Source organism: Amblyomma mixtum, chromosome 2 (assembly GCF_055824585.1).
Source record: "Amblyomma mixtum isolate Tamu chromosome 2, ASM5582458v1, whole genome shotgun sequence".
NCBI lineage: Eukaryota > Metazoa > Arthropoda > Arachnida > Ixodida > Ixodidae > Amblyomma > Amblyomma mixtum.
In genome coordinates, this window is record NC_143013.1 from 130,537,784 (window position 1) to 130,558,015 (window position 20,232).

Sequence of the window (20,232 nt, forward strand, 5' to 3'; positions counted from 1 at the left end):
GGACGACACGGCCAGACTTGAAGCTTTTACCGCTGCCCTTACACCTTATTAGGAACGTTAAAGGACTCTAAGTTCTCGAAGCATTCTCCGTGTTTTTCATTTTAAAGCATCGAGACGATGCTTGTTTGGAAGGGAGGTAATGCCACGTATCATTGTAGGGTTTGTTCGTTCACGCTCAAGGCTGCAGGAAAGGGTCGTTATCACTTTTGTTCGTGACGCGAGAAGCGACCAGACAAATCTGGATTGATCGCAGCCATGAAAGGCTGCATCTAGGATTTTCGAGATTTCTGTAGATGATCTTGTCCTGTTATCTGAAAGTTTCCTTGCCGGCTTTAAATTGAGCGATGCCGCGAGCGACGGGCATTCGTAGTTCGACGACTGACGAGCACGTTTGTTGCTTAAGCCGCATCGGCTTCGGCTTCAGCTGCGAGCGTCGCCAAGACCACGCAGCAACCGGTGAGCGAGGCCACAAGCGCCGACGGCCCCGAAAACATGGACTTTTCCCGACCAGACTTCAAACGTGCCCACCCCCAATCATCGGAATCCGAAGGGACTGTTAACGAACGTTCTAGCAAAAAAGTGCCGCGCGCGCCAAGCGCCGCCCATGGCAGCGCTCTTTAGGTTGTATGCTATGCCGTCGGTGCTCTTGGCAGTCATGGCGGTTGTGCATCTCCTCTCCCTGAATGTTCGGGGATTTCAATCCGTAGACAGACAGAGAGAGGTGATGCACTTTGCCAGGGCTAGGGGCGTCGACATCCTGTTTTTACAGGAATGCAACTTCCGTACTTCACTTGATGTGCTGAATTTCACCACCCGGTTTTCTGTTTTTGCTTATTTTTCGTTGACTGATTTTCATATGTGCGGTGTTGGTGTCGTTTTTGTAAACCCCTGCCTGCGCGCGGGTGCTCATTGCACTTTCGGGCTGGACGGCCGCACTCTTGCGGTCGACTTCACACTAAACCAGCGGCGGGTACGTGCGTTGGTTGTATATGCGCCAGCACGGCGGACTAATAGTTCTGATTTTTTTGAGCGCCTCGACTCATTCCTCCTTGATCCCTACCCCACTTTCATCGTCGGTGACTTCAATTGTGTACTTAACATCGACCGTGACGTCCGCGGACAGGGTCACGGTCGCCGTTATTGCGGTGCCCCCGCGCTCCGCGATCTCGTGACTCAGTTCCGCTTGTCTGACGCGTGGGTGCAGCTTCACGGGGATGCCTTTGGAGCGACGTTTGAGAGAGCACAGTCAGCGAGTCGGATAGACAAATTCTATTTTCCACCAGAGCTCGCTTCTTTTGTCGTTAGCTGCGAAGTTCTCGCGTTCCCTGCAGGTACGCCGGTGATTTCCGATCACCACCCCTTGTCAGTCAGGCTCGACTTCGGTGAGGACACCCCACGTACTGTTACGTGGCGCATGGACACGAGCCTACTGGCGGACCCGGAAAGCGTGGCGTCGCTGCGTACGGCGTTGGCAGCATCGTGCAGGAGCTTCGTTGCGACTGATTCATGGGACACACTCAAGGCTCGTTGGCAAGCAACCCTGGTGGCGGCCGGTCAAGACCGCAGACGCCGGGTAACTCATGCACTGAATGACACCCTCAAGCGCATCCGTATAGTGCAAAGGGGAGCACCCTTAACCTTTGCCATGAGCGATTACCTGAGTCTACTTAAAGCACGTTACCACGTGTTGCTCTGCCAGTCATCACGGGCAGCTAGTCGTGCACACCAGCTCGGGCGGCCGATATCAGACCCGGCTGTGCTACGACACGTACGCGCAGGCACGGCAGAGGAATTCGCTCCCGCTACTGTGCCTTTCGTGACACTCCCAGACGGCACCCAAAGCAAAACCACGGCCGATATCTGCACGATCTTCGCAAGCCACTTTTCGAACCTGTTCTCTACGGACAGTTGTCTACATCTTCAAGATGGTTATGACGGGCTTCTACAAAGTTTTTTTGGAAACTTGCCACGAGTAGCTGAAGAGTTGCATGAAAACCTTTGCGCACCAGCCACAAGCCAAGAGCTGCACGCCATCCTGCAGAGTATGAATGCAGCCTCTGCCCCCGGTCCAGACGGCATTCCAACAAGTTTTTATTCAAACTTTTTTTACGAGATCCAAGGAGCGCTCCTGAAGATGGTCAACGGCTTCCTCGCGGATGGGTTACGTCCAAACTCTTTCCGCGAATGTCGCATCATACTCATTCCGAAAGCGGGCGGTGACCCCTCCGACCCGCAAGCATGGCGGCCCATAAGCCTCTTAAACGCAGATTACAAAATAGTCACATCTTTACTGAACACAAGAATGCGGACGATCCTACCTCACCTAATCCACCGGGCTCAAACCAGCAGCGTGCCTGACCGCTCTGTGTTTGATGCATTGGCACTCACTAGAGACCTGTTCACATTTGCCAGCAGGACGGGCTTCAGCGGGTGCTTTGTTTCACTAGACCAGGCGAAAGCATTCGATCGGGTGGAACACTCGTATCTGTTCGGAGTCCTTGAAGCCTTCGGATTCTGTCGTGTCCGGTCGCTGTGTTGAATGCAGCGAAAGACGCACACGGTACTTTAAGACTTCGTTTATTTAAAGCCGATGAGGGTGCGACCAGCGTCGACCGAGGCAGGAGCCGAACTGGCCGCCCGAAGAAAGGAGGGAGCGGAGAAGCGTCCACGGGAGGGAGTGGCTTCCCAAAACAGGAGGAGGATGCGGGGGCGCACCATGGGGGGGCATCTGGCGACAGCGTGCGACGAGGGGCAAGTGGTCGTTAGGAGGAGGATGCGAGTGGTCGTTAGGAGGAGGATGCGGGGGCGCACACACACAAAAGCAATAAGGGGACACAACACTTCCTTCCCCCTTAGAAAGTTGCCTGGTATCGTGCAGGGGGTCGGCGCTCACGCGTGGAGGCGCGCTGGCTTTGTGCGCTCGGGGGAGAAACACTTGTAGGCTGGCTGTTGTTCGCTGTGTCTCCTAGGTCTGTCCTGGGCGAAGTCTCTTCTTCCGGGAAGAGGTGCCAGGCTATGTGGGAAGATGGTGCACGTGTTCTCTCCGCTGGCGGACAGCTCTCAGACGGCGTCGTAAATCTACGCAGCTGGTTGAGATGTCGGCGTGCTACTGTGCCATGTATGTTGACGAGCCAAGAGCGCAGGCCTATGCGTCTGACAATTGTAGCTTCCTCCCAGCGTGGCTTTTTCAGAAACTGTCGGGCGAGGACGCGCTGCCCCTCATTAAGCGTGCCGCAGCGCGGAACTGCTTTTTCTTCCCGGAACGTCTCTGCCTTTGGCTCGGGGAGGATGGCTGTGAGCTGGGTTCGCATTTCACGCTCGAACATCATTTTCGAGGGGGTCTCGCCTGTTGTGCTCTGAACCGTCGTGTGCTGCTTGAAGAGAAAGCGCGCAAGGCGGCGCTGCAGCGAGCCTGTCTGATCTCTTTCAAGGGCGCGTTTTAGCTCGGCTACGTAGCGCTCGGCTTGTCCGTTTGTCGCTGGGTGGTAGGGGGCCGATGTAACTGATGAGATCCCGTTGTCGCGATAAAACTTGAGGATCTCCGCAGACACAAACGGTGTTCCGTTGTCCGACACTACCTTGCGCGGCAGGCCGAACGTTGCAAATAGTGATCGGAGGTTGTCAATGACTGCTGCCGAAGTCGTCTGTCCCATTTGCCTTATCTCAAGCCACTTTGTGTAGGCATCTACGACCACAAGGAAAGTGCAGCCCTCAATTGGTCCTGCAAAATCAATGTGCAGTGTGTGCCATGGTGTGTCTGGCTTTTCCCATTCTGGGACAGGAGCTTTCGGCGGGGCGCTCCGGCTGCTCTGGCAAGGCTTGCATTCTCGCACCACTGTTTCGATGTCGTTGTCAATGCCAGGCCACCACATGTAGCTTCTGGCACACTTTTTCATTGCAACGATGCCCCGATGTCCGGCGTGGATGACAGACATAGCTTGTGCGCGTAGTTCTCTCGGCATCACAACTCGGGACCCAAATATGATGCAGCCGCGATGGGTGCTCAATTCTGTAGCTCGCCTGCGGTAAGCGTCGAAGTTGTCCCCTTTGAGTTTATGCACGTTGCCTTGTTGAACAGCTGTGTAAACTAGCCGGAGAGCTGCGCACTTCTGCGTAGATGCTGCAACTGTGCCTGCTGTAAGCGGAGGTTCTGGCAGTGCTTCGAACATCAGAACGTCTCCTGGTGGAAATGGTTCAACAGTTGCGTCTAGTGGCAGACGGCTTAGCGCATCGGCGTTTTGATGTTTACTCCCATTGCGGTAGACCAGAGCGTAGTCGTACGCTGAGAGTTTGATGCACCAACGTGTCATTCGCGGAGACAAAGTTGGTGGCATAGGCCTTTGTGGTCCCAGAATGCCCAATAGCGGTCGGTGATCGGTTATAAAGGTCACCTTCCGGCCGGCAATGTACTGGTGAAAATGTGTCGCCGCGTAGACGATGGCTAGCCCTTCTTTGTCAAGTTGCGCGTAGTTGCGTTCTGCTTGCGACAACGTACGTGAGGCGAAGGCGATGGGAGCTTCCCTTCCTTGCTCGTCAGTTTGCGATAGAACCGCGCCGACTCCGTACGGTGATGCGTCGCAAGCCAAAAGCAGAGGCTTCCTTTCGTCGTAGTGGCGGAGGACTGTACATCTTCGAATCAGGTCTTTCAGGGCATCGAATGACTGCTGATGGCGTGGCGACCATGTCCATGTCACATCTTTCCGAAGGAGTTGGTATAAGTCGTTGGCCACGGTAGCTCTTTGTTCCAAGAACCGGTCGTAGAACGTCAAGAGTCCGAGAAAAGCCTGTAGCTCCTGCTTGTTTGTTGGAGCTCGTGCTTCTGTGATCGCTCGCACTTTGTCCTCGGTAGGGTGAATGCCTTCCGCATCAATTCGGTGTCCCAGAAATTGCACCTCTGGCACCGCAAAACAGCACTTCGATTTGCTTATGCACAAATTAGCGTTTGCTAGCCTTTCGAGAACGAGCTCTAGGCGCACTGCATGCTCTTCAGTGGAAGTGCCACTGATGATGACATCGTCAAGGTAGACACAAACTCCTGGGATGCCCTGAAGCACTGTCTCCATGAATTTTTGAAATATGGCCGGGGCTGCAGCTACGCCAAAAGGCAGTCGCTTGACTTTGTACAAGCCTTTCAGTGTGTTAATTGCCAATAATTCAGCAGTTGACTCGCTCACCTTCAGCTGCTGATACGCCTGGGTGAGGTCCAATGTGCTGAAGACTCTTGCGCCACGTAGTACACTGAATACTTCTTCAGGTGTCGGTAGCGGGTAAGAGGACGCTTTAGTCGCAAGATTGACGGTGCTCCGGTAGTCTCCGCAGAGGCGTATGGTTCCGTTCTTCTTGCGAACTACGACAAGTGGTGTGGCCCATTCTGAATGCTGCGTCGGCTCGATGACACCTTGCTGCTCCAGTTTGTCCAACTCTTTTTCAACTGAATCTCGGAGAGCAAACGGCACCGGCCTGGCCTTCAGAAATTTGGGTTGCGCGTTGTCCAACAACTCCAGTGTGACCGGGGGCCCTTCGTTTCCTGGAATCTCTTCCGAGAATACTCTTTCGTATTTCTCTTGCAGTTGCTCAACCATGTTCTGGCTCGGCGTCTGGTGTATGCCGCATATCATCACGCCTAGTGGAGAAAACCAGTTTCTCCCTAGAAGGCTTGATCCTGTGCCCTTCACAACAAGCAGAGGTAGCGTATGGGTCTGGCCGTTGTAGTTAACCTGCACGTTGGCAGAGCCCAATAGTGGCAGATTCTGTCCTGACCACGTTCGCAGGTGCGTGTCGTCTTGTTGCAGGGCGGGTGCGTCAGATGGCCATGAAGTTCGGAACGTGTCCTCACTGATCAGAGTACAGGCTGCGCCGGAGTCCACCTCGAACTTAATCAGCTGGTGATGTACGCTTACTTCTGTAAAAATCTTCGGTCGCGTGCCGAGATTCATGGTGTTCAGGTCGTACAACACAGATGGTGTTGCTGATGTTGTTCCATGGAGATCAGATAGCGGCGTATTCTCTGAGGCGTTGACGCTGTGATTAGGCTGGGAAGGTGACTTTATCTTGGCAAGTCTCCGTTTCGTAATGCATGCTCTTTCGATATGCCCTCGCTTGTGGCAAAAATTACACGTGGCTGACTGGAATCGACATCCCTGGGGGTTGTGTTGGTCGTCACACCGCCAGCAGCGTTGTGCCTTTTTGACCGATTTTACAACAACAGAAGGCTTGCGCACCTGGTTGCTTGTCTGGTGTACCGGCTCGGTGTTCCGGCGAATCCCTCTCTGCTGGTGACCGGCGCTCTCCGCTCGAACGGCGATGTCGTAAGCTTTGCTGAATGTGAGGTCCTTCTCAGCGAACAGGCGCTGCTGCAGTGACTCGTCACTCAGTCCGCACACAAATCTGTCGCGTAACATCACGTCCAAGGGAAGCATGGTGGTGTTAGCAGAAGAAGCTGCGTCTCCCTCCTGCCCGGTAGCTGTTGTCGACAGCGTTCCAAAATTGCAGTCGGCAGCGAGCTTCTTGAGCGCGGCTACGTAGGCGCTCACAGTTTCTCCTCCCAGTTGATCTCGTCGTTGGAAGCGAGCCCGGCTGTAGACCTCGGATGGCCTTGGGTCGTAGTGCTTTTGCAGCGCTTTTACGATGTCGTCGTAAGACACTGCCGCTGGTGTGCTTGGCTGAATAAGGGCGCAGACAGTATCGTAGGTCTGCTCCCCGCACAGCGTCAGCAGGTTGGCCCTCTTCAAGGCTGGGTCTGTGATGTTGTTAGCTTCAAAGTAGAACTGAAGGCGTCCAACCCACGATGACCACGATGAGCCGTTGAACTCTGGTATCTGATTGGGAAACCCTCGCGTAGCCATGGCTTGTCAATAGCGTTGCGTAGCGCGGGTCGAATCCACTTTCTCGTCGCCACTGTCGTGTCCGGTCGCTGTGTTGAATGCAGCGAAAGACGCACACGGTACTTTAAGACTTCGTTTATTTAAAGCCGATGAGGGTGCGACCAGCGTCGACCGAGGCAGGAGCCGAACTGGCCGCCCGAAGAAAGGAGGGAGCGGAGAAGCGTCCACGGGAGGGAGTGGCTTCCCAAAACAGGAGGAGGATGCGGGGGCGCACCATGGGGGGGCATCTGGCGACAGCGTGCGACGAGGGGCAAGTGGTCGTTAGGAGGAGGATGCGAGTGGTCGTTAGGAGGAGGATGCGAGTGGTCGTTAGGAGGAGGATGCGGGGGCGCACACACACAAAAGCAATAAGGGGACACAACACTTCCTTCCCCCTTAGAAAGTTGCCTGGTATCGTGCAGGGGGTCGGCGCTCACGCGTGGAGGCGCGCTGGCTTTGTGCGCTCGGGGGAGAAACACTTGTAGGCTGGCTGTTGTTCGCTGTGTCTCCTAGGTCTGTCCTGGGCGAAGTCTCTTCTTCCGGGAAGAGGTGCCAGGCTATGTGGGAAGATGGTGCACGTGTTCTCTCCGCTGGCGGACAGCTCTCAGACGGCGTCGTAAATCTACGCAGCTGGTTGAGATGTCGGCGTGCTACTGTGCCATGTATGTTGACGAGCCAAGAGCGCAGGCCTATGCGTCTGACAATTGTAGCTTCCTCCCAGCGTGGCTTTTTCAGAAACTGTCGGGCGAGGACGCGCTGCCCCTCATTAAGCGTGCCGCAGCGCGGAACTGCTTTTTCTTCCCGGAACGTCTCTGCCTTTGGCTCGGGGAGGATGGCTGTGAGCTGGGTTCGCATTTCACGCTCGAACATCATTTTCGAGGGGGTCTCGCCTGTTGTGCTCTGAACCGTCGTGTGCTGCTTGAAGAGAAAGCGCGCAAGGCGGCGCTGCAGCGAGCCTGTCTGATCTCTTTCAAGGGCGCGTTTTAGCTCGGCTACGTAGCGCTCGGCTTGTCCGTTTGTCGCTGGGTGGTAGGGGGCCGATGTAACTGATGAGATCCCGTTGTCGCGATAAAACTTGAGGATCTCCGCAGACACAAACGGTGTTCCGTTGTCCGACACTACCTTGCGCGGCAGGCCGAACGTTGCAAATAGTGATCGGAGGTTGTCAATGACTGCTGCCGAAGTCGTCTGTCCCATTTGCCTTATCTCAAGCCACTTTGTGTAGGCATCTACGACCACAAGGAAAGTGCAGCCCTCAATTGGTCCTGCAAAATCAATGTGCAGTGTGTGCCATGGTGTGTCTGGCTTTTCCCATTCTGGGACAGGAGCTTTCGGCGGGGCGCTCCGGCTGCTCTGGCAAGGCTTGCATTCTCGCACCACTGTTTCGATGTCGTTGTCAATGCCAGGCCACCACATGTAGCTTCTGGCACACTTTTTCATTGCAACGATGCCCCGATGTCCGGCGTGGATGACAGACATAGCTTGTGCGCGTAGTTCTCTCGGCATCACAACTCGGGACCCAAATATGATGCAGCCGCGATGGGTGCTCAATTCTGTAGCTCGCCTGCGGTAAGCGTCGAAGTTGTCCCCTTTGAGTTTATGCACGTTGCCTTGTTGAACAGCTGTGTAAACTAGCCGGAGAGCTGCGCACTTCTGCGTAGATGCTGCAACTGTGCCTGCTGTAAGCGGAGGTTCTGGCAGTGCTTCGAACATCAGAACGTCTCCTGGTGGAAATGGTTCAACAGTTGCGTCTAGTGGCAGACGGCTTAGCGCATCGGCGTTTTGATGTTTACTCCCATTGCGGTAGACCAGAGCGTAGTCGTACGCTGAGAGTTTGATGCACCAACGTGTCATTCGCGGAGACAAAGTTGGTGGCATAGGCCTTTGTGGTCCCAGAATGCCCAATAGCGGTCGGTGATCGGTTATAAAGGTCACCTTCCGGCCGGCAATGTACTGGTGAAAATGTGTCGCCGCGTAGACGATGGCTAGCCCTTCTTTGTCAAGTTGCGCGTAGTTGCGTTCTGCTTGCGACAACGTACGTGAGGCGAAGGCGATGGGAGCTTCCCTTCCTTGCTCGTCAGTTTGCGATAGAACCGCGCCGACTCCGTACGGTGATGCGTCGCAAGCCAAAAGCAGAGGCTTCCTTTCGTCGTAGTGGCGGAGGACTGTACATCTTCGAATCAGGTCTTTCAGGGCATCGAATGACTGCTGATGGCGTGGCGACCATGTCCATGTCACATCTTTCCGAAGGAGTTGGTATAAGTCGTTGGCCACGGTAGCTCTTTGTTCCAAGAACCGGTCGTAGAACGTCAAGAGTCCGAGAAAAGCCTGTAGCTCCTGCTTGTTTGTTGGAGCTCGTGCTTCTGTGATCGCTCGCACTTTGTCCTCGGTAGGGTGAATGCCTTCCGCATCAATTCGGTGTCCCAGAAATTGCACCTCTGGCACCGCAAAACAGCACTTCGATTTGCTTATGCACAAATTAGCGTTTGCTAGCCTTTCGAGAACGAGCTCTAGGCGCACTGCATGCTCTTCAGTGGAAGTGCCACTGATGATGACATCGTCAAGGTAGACACAAACTCCTGGGATGCCCTGAAGCACTGTCTCCATGAATTTTTGAAATATGGCCGGGGCTGCAGCTACGCCAAAAGGCAGTCGCTTGACTTTGTACAAGCCTTTCAGTGTGTTAATTGCCAATAATTCAGCAGTTGACTCGCTCACCTTCAGCTGCTGATACGCCTGGGTGAGGTCCAATGTGCTGAAGACTCTTGCGCCACGTAGTACACTGAATACTTCTTCAGGTGTCGGTAGCGGGTAAGAGGACGCTTTAGTCGCAAGATTGACGGTGCTCCGGTAGTCTCCGCAGAGGCGTATGGTTCCGTTCTTCTTGCGAACTACGACAAGTGGTGTGGCCCATTCTGAATGCTGCGTCGGCTCGATGACACCTTGCTGCTCCAGTTTGTCCAACTCTTTTTCAACTGAATCTCGGAGAGCAAACGGCACCGGCCTGGCCTTCAGAAATTTGGGTTGCGCGTTGTCCAACAACTCCAGTGTGACCGGGGGCCCTTCGTTTCCTGGAATCTCTTCCGAGAATACTCTTTCGTATTTCTCTTGCAGTTGCTCAACCATGTTCTGGCTCGGCGTCTGGTGTATGCCGCATATCATCACGCCTAGTGGAGAAAACCAGTTTCTCCCTAGAAGGCTTGATCCTGTGCCCTTCACAACAAGCAGAGGTAGCGTATGGGTCTGGCCGTTGTAGTTAACCTGCACGTTGGCAGAGCCCAATAGTGGCAGATTCTGTCCTGACCACGTTCGCAGGTGCGTGTCGTCTTGTTGCAGGGCGGGTGCGTCAGATGGCCATGAAGTTCGGAACGTGTCCTCACTGATCAGAGTACAGGCTGCGCCGGAGTCCACCTCGAACTTAATCAGCTGGTGATGTACGCTTACTTCTGTAAAAATCTTCGGTCGCGTGCCGAGATTCATGGTGTTCAGGTCGTACAACACAGATGGTGTTGCTGATGTTGTTCCATGGAGATCAGATAGCGGCGTATTCTCTGAGGCGTTGACGCTGTGATTAGGCTGGGAAGGTGACTTTATCTTGGCAAGTCTCCGTTTCGTAATGCATGCTCTTTCGATATGCCCTCGCTTGTGGCAAAAATTACACGTGGCTGACTGGAATCGACATCCCTGGGGGTTGTGTTGGTCGTCACACCGCCAGCAGCGTTGTGCCTTTTTGACCGATTTTACAACAACAGAAGGCTTGCGCACCTGGTTGCTTGTCTGGTGTACCGGCTCGGTGTTCCGGCGAATCCCTCTCTGCTGGTGACCGGCGCTCTCCGCTCGAACGGCGATGTCGTAAGCTTTGCTGAATGTGAGGTCCTTCTCAGCGAACAGGCGCTGCTGCAGTGACTCGTCACTCAGTCCGCACACAAATCTGTCGCGTAACATCACGTCCAAGGGAAGCATGGTGGTGTTAGCAGAAGAAGATGCGTCTCCCTCCTGCCCGGTAGCTGTTGTCGACAGCGTTCCAAAATTGCAGTCGGCAGCGAGCTTCTTGAGCGCGGCTACGTAGGCGCTCACAGTTTCTCCTCCCAGTTGATCTCGTCGTTGGAAGCGAGCCCGGCTGTAGACCTCGGATGGCCTTGGGTCGTAGTGCTTTTGCAGCGCTTTTACGATGTCGTCGTAAGACACTGCCGCTGGTGTGCTTGGCTGAATAAGGGCGCAGACAGTATCGTAGGTCTGCTCCCCGCACAGCGTCAGCAGGTTGGCCCTCTTCAAGGCTGGGTCTGTGATGTTGTTAGCTTCAAAGTAGAACTGAAGGCGTCCAACCCACGATGACCACGATGAGCCGTTGAACTCTGGTATCTGATTGGGAAACCCTCGCGTAGCCATGGCTTGTCAATAGCGTTGCGTAGCGCGGGTCGAATCCACTTTCTCGTCGCCACTGTCGTGTCCGGTCGCTGTGTTGAATGCAGCGAAAGACGCACACGGTACTTTAAGACTTCGTTTATTTAAAGCCGATGAGGGTGCGACCAGCGTCGACCGAGGCAGGAGCCGAACTGGCCGCCCGAAGAAAGGAGGGAGCGGAGAAGCGTCCACGGGAGGGAGTGGCTTCCCAAAACAGGAGGAGGATGCGGGGGCGCACCATGGGGGGGCATCTGGCGACAGCGTGCGACGAGGGGCAAGTGGTCGTTAGGAGGAGGATGCGAGTGGTCGTTAGGAGGAGGATGCGAGTGGTCGTTAGGAGGAGGATGCGGGGGCGCACACACACAAAAGCAATAAGGGGACACAACACTTCCTTCCCCCTTAGAAAGTTGCCTGGTATCGTGCAGGGGGTCGGCGCTCACGCGTGGAGGCGCGCTGGCTTTGTGCGCTCGGGGGAGAAACACTTGTAGGCTGGCTGTTGTTCGCTGTGTCTCCTAGGTCTGTCCTGGGCGAAGTCTCTTCTTCCGGGAAGAGGTGCCAGGCTATGTGGGAAGATGGTGCACGTGTTCTCTCCGCTGGCGGACAGCTCTCAGACGGCGTCGTAAATCTACGCAGCTGGTTGAGATGTCGGCGTGCTACTGTGCCATGTATGTTGACGAGCCAAGAGCGCAGGCCTATGCGTCTGACAATTGTAGCTTCCTCCCAGCGTGGCTTTTTCAGAAACTGTCGGGCGAGGACGCGCTGCCCCTCATTAAGCGTGCCGCAGCGCGGAACTGCTTTTTCTTCCCGGAACGTCTCTGCCTTTGGCTCGGGGAGGATGGCTGTGAGCTGGGTTCGCATTTCACGCTCGAACATCATTTTCGAGGGGGTCTCGCCTGTTGTGCTCTGAACCGTCGTGTGCTGCTTGAAGAGAAAGCGCGCAAGGCGGCGCTGCAGCGAGCCTGTCTGATCTCTTTCAAGGGCGCGTTTTAGCTCGGCTACGTAGCGCTCGGCTTGTCCGTTTGTCGCTGGGTGGTAGGGGGCCGATGTAACTGATGAGATCCCGTTGTCGCGATAAAACTTGAGGATCTCCGCAGACACAAACGGTGTTCCGTTGTCCGACACTACCTTGCGCGGCAGGCCGAACGTTGCAAATAGTGATCGGAGGTTGTCAATGACTGCTGCCGAAGTCGTCTGTCCCATTTGCCTTATCTCAAGCCACTTTGTGTAGGCATCTACGACCACAAGGAAAGTGCAGCCCTCAATTGGTCCTGCAAAATCAATGTGCAGTGTGTGCCATGGTGTGTCTGGCTTTTCCCATTCTGGGACAGGAGCTTTCGGCGGGGCGCTCCGGCTGCTCTGGCAAGGCTTGCATTCTCGCACCACTGTTTCGATGTCGTTGTCAATGCCAGGCCACCACATGTAGCTTCTGGCACACTTTTTCATTGCAACGATGCCCCGATGTCCGGCGTGGATGACAGACATAGCTTGTGCGCGTAGTTCTCTCGGCATCACAACTCGGGACCCAAATATGATGCAGCCGCGATGGGTGCTCAATTCTGTAGCTCGCCTGCGGTAAGCGTCGAAGTTGTCCCCTTTGAGTTTATGCACGTTGCCTTGTTGAACAGCTGTGTAAACTAGCCGGAGAGCTGCGCACTTCTGCGTAGACGCTGCAACTGTGCCTGCTGTAAGCGGAGGTTCTGGCAGTGCTTCGAACATCAGAACGTCTCCTGGTGGAAATGGTTCGTCAACAGTTGCGTCTAGTGGCAGACGGCTTAGCGCATCGGCGTTTTGATGTTTACTCCCATTGCGGTAGACCAGAGCGTAGTCGTACGCTGAGAGTTTGATGCACCAACGTGTCATTCGCGGAGACAAAGTTGGTGGCATAGGCCTTTGTGGTCCCAGAATGCCCAATAGCGGTCGGTGATCGGTTATAAAGGTCACCTTCCGGCCGGCAATGTACTGGTGAAAATGTGTCGCCGCGTAGACGATGGCTAGCCCTTCTTTGTCAAGTTGCGCGTAGTTGCGTTCTGCTTGCGACAACGTACGTGAGGCGAAGGCGATGGGAGCTTCCCTTCCTTGCTCGTCAGTTTGCGATAGAACCGCGCCGACTCCGTGCGGTGATGCGTCGCAAGCCAAAAGCAGAGGCTTCCTTTCGTCGTAGTGGCGGAGGACTGTACATCTTCGAATCAGGTCTTTCAGGGCATCGAATGACTGCTGATGGCGTGGCGACCATGTCCATGTCACATCTTTCCGAAGGAGTTGGTATAAGTCGTTGGCCACGGTAGCTCTTTGTTCCAAGAACCGGTCGTAGAACGTCAAGAGTCCGAGAAAAGCCTGTAGCTCCTGCTTGTTTGTTGGAGCTCGTGCTTCTGTGATCGCTCGCACTTTGTCCTCGGTAGGGTGAATGCCTTCCGCATCAATTCGGTGTCCCAGAAATTGCACCTCTGGCACCGCAAAACAGCACTTCGATTTGCTTATGCACAAATTAGCGTTTGCTAGCCTTTCGAGAACGAGCTCTAGGCGCACTGCATGCTCTTCAGTGGAAGTGCCACTGATGATGACATCGTCAAGGTAGACACAAACTCCTGGGATGCCCTGAAGCACTGTCTCCATGAATTTTTGAAATATGGCCGGGGCTGCAGCTACGCCAAAAGGCAGTCGCTTGACTTTGTACAAGCCTTTCAGTGTGTTAATTGCCAATAATTCAGCAGTTGACTCGCTCACCTTCAGCTGCTGATACGCCTGGGTGAGGTCCAATGTGCTGAAGACTCTTGCGCCACGTAGTACACTGAATACTTCTTCAGGTGTCGGTAGCGGGTAAGAGGACGCTTTAGTCGCAAGATTGACGGTGCTCCGGTAGTCTCCGCAGAGGCGTATGGTTCCGTTCTTCTTGCGAACTACGACAAGTGGTGTGGCCCATTCTGAATGCTGCGTCGGCTCGATGACACCTTGCTGCTCCAGTTTGTCCAACTCTTTTTCAACTGAATCTCGGAGAGCAAACGGCACCGGCCTGGCCTTCAGAAATTTGGGTTGCGCGTTGTCCAACAACTCCAGTGTGACCGGGGGCCCTTCGTTTCCTGGAATCTCTTCCGAGAATACTCTTTCGTATTTCTCTTGCAGTTGCTCAACCATGTTCTGGCTCGGCGTCTGGTGTATGCCGCATATCATCACGCCTAGTGGAGAAAACCAGTTTCTCCCTAGAAGGCTTGATCCTGTGCCCTTCACAACAAGCAGAGGTAGCGTATGGGTCTGGCCGTTGTAGTTAACCTGCACGTTGGCAGAGCCCAATAGTGGCAGATTCTGTCCTGACCACGTTCGCAGGTGCGTGTCGTCTTGTTGCAGGGCGGGTGCGTCAGATGGCCATGAAGTTCGGAACGTGTCCTCACTGATCAGAGTACAGGCTGCGCCGGAGTCCACCTCGAACTTAATCAGCTGGTGATGTACGCTTACTTCTGTAAAAATCTTCGGTCGCGTGCCGAGATTCATGGTGTTCAGGTCGTACAACACAGATGGTGTTGCTGATGTTGTTCCATGGAGATCAGATAGCGGCGTATTCTCTGAGGCGTTGACGCTGTGATTAGGCTGGGAAGGTGACTTTATCTTGGCAAGTCTCCGTTTCGTAATGCATGCTCTTTCGATATGCCCTCGCTTGTGGCAAAAATTACACGTGGCTGACTGGAATCGACATCCCTGGGGGTTGTGTTGGTCGTCACACCGCCAGCAGCGTTGTGCCTTTTTGACCGATTTTACAACAACAGAAGGCTTGCGCACCTGGTTGCTTGTCTGGTGTACCGGCTCGGTGTTCCGGCGAATCCCTCTCTGCTGGTGACCGGCGCTCTCCGCTCGAACGGCGATGTCGTAAGCTTTGCTGAATGTGAGGTCCTTCTCAGCGAACAGGCGCTGCTGCAGTGACTCGTCACTCAGTCCGCACACAAATCTGTCGCGTAACATCACGTCCAAGGGAAGCATGGTGGTGTTAGCAGAAGAAGCTGCGTCTCCCTCCTGCCCGGTAGCTGTTGTCGACAGCGTTCCAAAATTGCAGTCGGCAGCGAGCTTCTTGAGCGCGGCTACGTAGGCGCTCACAGTTTCTCCTCCCAGTTGATCTCGTCGTTGGAAGCGAGCCCGGCTGTAGACCTCGGATGGCCTTGGGTCGTAGTGCTTTTGCAGCGCTTTTACGATGTCGTCGTAAGACACTGCCGCTGGTGTGCTTGGCTGAATAAGGGCGCAGACAGTATCGTAGGTCTGCTCCCCGCACAGCGTCAGCAGGTTGGCCCTCTTCAAGGCTGGGTCTGTGATGTTGTTAGCTTCAAAGTAGAACTGAAGGCGTCCAACCCACGATGACCACGATGAGCCGTTGAACTCTGGTATCTGATTGGGAAACCCTCGCGTAGCCATGGCTTGTCAATAGCGTTGCGTAGCGCGGGTCGAATCCACTTTCTCGTCGCCACTGTCGTGTCCGGTCGCTGTGTTGAATGCAGCGAAAGACGCACACGGTACTTTAAGACTTCGTTTATTTAAAGCCGATGAGGGTGCGACCAGCGTCGACCGAGGCAGGAGCCGAACTGGCCGCCCGAAGAAAGGAGGGAGCGGAGAAGCGTCCACGGGAGGGAGTGGCTTCCCAAAACAGGAGGAGGATGCGGGGGCGCACCATGGGGGGGCATCTGGCGACAGCGTGCGACGAGGGGCAAGTGGTCGTTAGGAGGAGGATGCGAGTGGTCGTTAGGAGGAGGATGCGAGTGGTCGTTAGGAGGAGGATGCGGGGGCGCACACACACAAAAGCAATAAGGGGACACAACAGATTCCCTCCGCAAATTGTCAGCAGGCTGCGCTTACTTTACGCAGACCTGAATGCTCGTCTCTCCGTAAACGGCCACCAGAGCGCTCCCTTCTCAGTCACCAGGGGCATAAGGCAAGGATGCCCTCTCTCCCCAACATTCTTCGTGTTGTGCCTGGATCCACTCATCCGGCGCATTAACGACAGCCCATCCATACGCGGCTTCCCTCTGCCTGGCCAGGGCCAAATCAAGGTATCGGCCTACGCCGATGACGTGTCGCTTTTCCTCAAGGACGAGGATAGCTACGCCGCTTTTTCGCGGCTGTTTCTCGAGTACAGCGAGATATCTGGGGCCCTATTGAACAGGGGAAAAAGCAAGGCACTAAGGTTTGGCACCTTCACACCGAACCTTGCGGGCGAGGTGGAGTGGGTGCAGGGAGTGAAAATCCTGGGAGTAGTATTCCTCGCCAGCGGAGAAGTAGCCCGCGAAACCTGGACTAACCTCCGCACGAACGCTGAGAAACGCCTCTCGGTGGCGTCAACTTTCCGCCTTTCAATGGCAGAGCGCTGCTATATAGTTAAGTCCACAATCCTAGCCGCATGTTTTTTTGTCGCCCGCGTCGCAAACCCACCGCGCACGTTTGCGCGCAGGCTAACCCCGGCCTGTGGCTCTTTCGTTTGGGCGGGCAAAACCGAACTTGTGTCACGAATGTTCATGCGCCTTCCATCGTACATGGGTGGGTTTGGTATACCTTGTATCCGCACCATGTGCAATGTGCTCGCCTTGCGAGGAGTACGAGATCTTGTACGCAACCCAGACTATCCCGGGAGAACACTCCTCACGTACTTTCTGGGTACAGCGCGTAACGTGTTTTTTTCACAACACGTGGTTGGACCTACAGCCGAGCAGCCCCCGGCATTTTTCGTTAATGTGCGTCGCACACTGACGTCGTTGACTGCCAGCGTGCCCGATCTGGATGTTGATGAAACCCCGCCCTCCAGGATGTGTGAAGCACTAACGGTCGCTGCGCTGACCCGCGAACAACTCCAGAAAACGAGACGGGCACGCTGGCGCCAACTGACCTCAGCTACGCTTCCTGCAGATGTCAGGGACTTCGGCTGGCTGCGAGGCTGGCGGGTCCTGCCCACAAGAGACCGCCTTGCGGCGTGGGGCGTGGCGCCCTCCGCCCGATGCCCGCAGTGCGGTCTGCTTGAAACTTTGCAGCACGCAATGTTTGAGTGTGTAGTTGCGCGCACCTTTTGGACATTAGTGTCACGCATGTTTTTAACCCGCCTGGAAGCGCGCACTAGTTCTTCCGAAGTGTTTCAAAATATGCTCTTGTGTGTCGGCATGTTCATTTTGTGGCGGCAGCGTGGAGTGGCATCCTTAAATGGGCGTCCGCAAAGAACAATGTTCCCAATGTTGCAGCGCCTGCGCACGCGCCTCTTTGAACAAGCATGCATGGACGCTCTGTCAATGAGCGAGGCTGAGTTCTTGCGCAAATGGTCGACATACTTTATCGCCCTGCGCGGCGGTCGAGTATCGGCATTTTTACTGCATTACTGACGTGCTCAGTGCTGCGTCACTGAGCATGTGCTTGAGTGATCAGAGCATTAAGTTCATCTGTTTTGTTTTGTATTTTCTATGTTAAAACAGAAAAAATAAACTTCTCTTTCTAAGCCGCCGCCGAGGGATTCAGTTCTTTTGCGGGCGCAAGTCAGCCCAAATAAAGATCTTCGTTTCCAAGACTGGTTGGTGTCTTCCTGACCGCTGGACTGCCGTCACTACAACGTGACAATATTATTTACGGACACGTGATCCGCTAAACAACGTGAGGGCCCCCGACTTTCTTTCCTTTTAATTCATTGGTATTAGAACACTCTTGTTGAAAAAATTCGTCCACCCGTCCGGCTGAAGCCACGGTTAGCAGGTGGCAGAGTGGACAGAGGGATCTTTCGCTGTCCACTTTCAACATTTAACGAACTGTTGCTAAAGCTGTATGCAATTGTGGCAATTGTATGATTCAGTAAAGCGCAGTTGTAAGTCCAGCGTCCGTCCGTGTCTAACGTCTCTTTCTTGTGTACGCATCTTTTTTATCCACAGGCACCGCATTTGGTTAGAATTTTAGGTTGCTAAACTGTTCTGTAATTCCCTAACATATTGTTCAGTGCTTATGCTTTCCTGATTTTTGAAGTTATTTGATACCGGATTGAGTGCTACATAGTAACGTTCTAATAAGGGCTTCGCAAAATAATTTTTCGTATGTTAAGTTTGTGATTCCGAGATACTGAAGAGCATCATGAAATGTATTTTTTTTGCTGTGTTAAATGACGCTGATCATTACATTTGTCATTAAGCTTCCTGAATCCATCGAAACAATGTGCATGAGCTCCAATGTTATCTAGTGTCAGGTAACCTTCAGAAGTACTCTGCTTCTTTCAATTTCTTAAATTGTTTTTAAGTGCGGTTTTTACCCGCTCTCCCATCTATGCATTCAAAATCTTCAGCCTGACTACGTCCACCTCAGTGCAAAGGCCACGTGAGAAAGCCGAGAGCAGCGCTTAGCCCTAAGGCCTTTAAGCCTATTCTATAGACTTAAATTCAATGAATGAATTGCTACTTACAGTCGATGTAACGGAAGGACACTCGAAAGTCCCTGCATGACTAACGCGTCTTTGCGCAGAGAAAAAAAATTCCCTTGTTGGGTGCTTGGAGAAAAAATGTCCCCCTCTCAAGTGTATCGCGCTGTTTTCTTGTTCGAGCTTTTAATTCTGTGTGTATTTCCATTCTATTCTTTATTCTTATCTTTTTAAAGACACGAGGCAAAGCCCGGTGTTCGCTTTGCCTTCTGCTTTAAGATAACCATCGCATCAAACTCGAGAAAAGCGCTGGTTCGATCCCGGCCGCAGTGGTCGAATTTCGATGGAGTCAGAATTCCAGAGGCCCGTGTACTGTGCGATGTGAGCGCACGTTAAGGAACCTCGGGTAATCTAAATTTCCGGGGCCCTTCACTACGGCGTCCCTCATAGCCTGAGACGCTTTGGGACGTTAAATACCCTAAGCCATCCAGAAACTGTGTGTCACAATTGTATATTATACTGCCAACTGCTAAGCTAATGCGCACATAGCAGCGTGACGTACGACAGTGAGCAATGAAGTTCACAGAGAAGTGCTGCTGATGTTACATCACAAAACAGCATCTGCTCGAAAGAAGTACTTTGAAGATGTGAATCGCTGACCATTCATGGTTCAGCGCTCGCCTGCGTAGATTGTTTTCCGTCACCTTGTTTGGTGGTCTTTTTTAAGCTGCGATTCTAGAATCGAACTAAGGTACCGTATTGATACAAACATAAGCTATCCTAAGGCTGAATGGCACGGGAAAACAGCGCTGACGGACGGGACGGAAGAAGAAGAGACAGACACATGCGCTGATGGAAAGGAATTATTCAATTAGAACGTGAGGAGACGTGCCTGACACGTCGCTGTAGCCAGAAGGTTCACACATACGACGAATGAGCGGAGGCAACTGGCGGAAAGGAAAGTGCCCTATATACAAGAAATGAATCCAAGGAGAGGGCTGAGCCGGGCTGGTTGGCTCATGTTGAATGGTAAGACTAAACAGCGCTGACGGACGGGACGGAAGAAGAAGAAACAGATATATGCGCTGATGTCTGTCTCTTCTTCTTCCGTCCCGATGTCTGTCTCTTCTTCTTCCGTCCCGTCCGTCAGCGCTGTTGCGTCGTACCATTCAACATGAACCAACGAGCCCGACTCAGCCCTCTCCATGTATCCTTAAGGCTATTTCAGGAAAATGGTCGCATTTGACTGCCAGTGTTCATGTCACTCTCAATTATTCTCCTTTCAGTCTATGTCACTTCCGGCGAAGCTTTACCTCCGGATGAGATCAGACAGCAGCCTTTTCACCCAGAAACCCAGGCTGGCATAACTGGGTCAAGCAATACTCGTCGTAAGCCTGTTCTACTCTACAGCGATTGTGCTCTTAAAATGACGCTGCAGCAGCGCGTTCGCAGTCAGCTCACCGCCCAAGCGGGAGACGAACGAGCATTCGTGCAGTGCATGGAAGAAAGCCGCTTACTTGAGCCCCACATCGCTGGTTGTCCGGAGGCAGCTATTCTGCGTGTGGGTCAGTCGCAGGAAACTGGCTCTGCTCGTTAGAGCAACTGTACACG

General features: G+C 53.8%; 1 protein-coding gene across 1 annotated transcript in view; it reads right to left on the bottom strand.

Annotated features, from left to right (window-relative positions):
• The window catches only part of LOC149360902 (uncharacterized), a 124,751-nt gene extending 104,520 nt beyond the window's left edge, over positions 1 to 20,231 (bottom strand). The window contains exon 1 of the mRNA XM_089569417.1: positions 20,139 to 20,231. Within this exon, the coding sequence (XP_089425543.1) occupies positions 20,139 to 20,151 (13 nt within the window). The 5' untranslated portion in view covers positions 20,152 to 20,231. The remainder of the gene's footprint in view (positions 1 to 20,138) is intronic.
• Position 20,232: the final 1 nt, after the last annotated feature.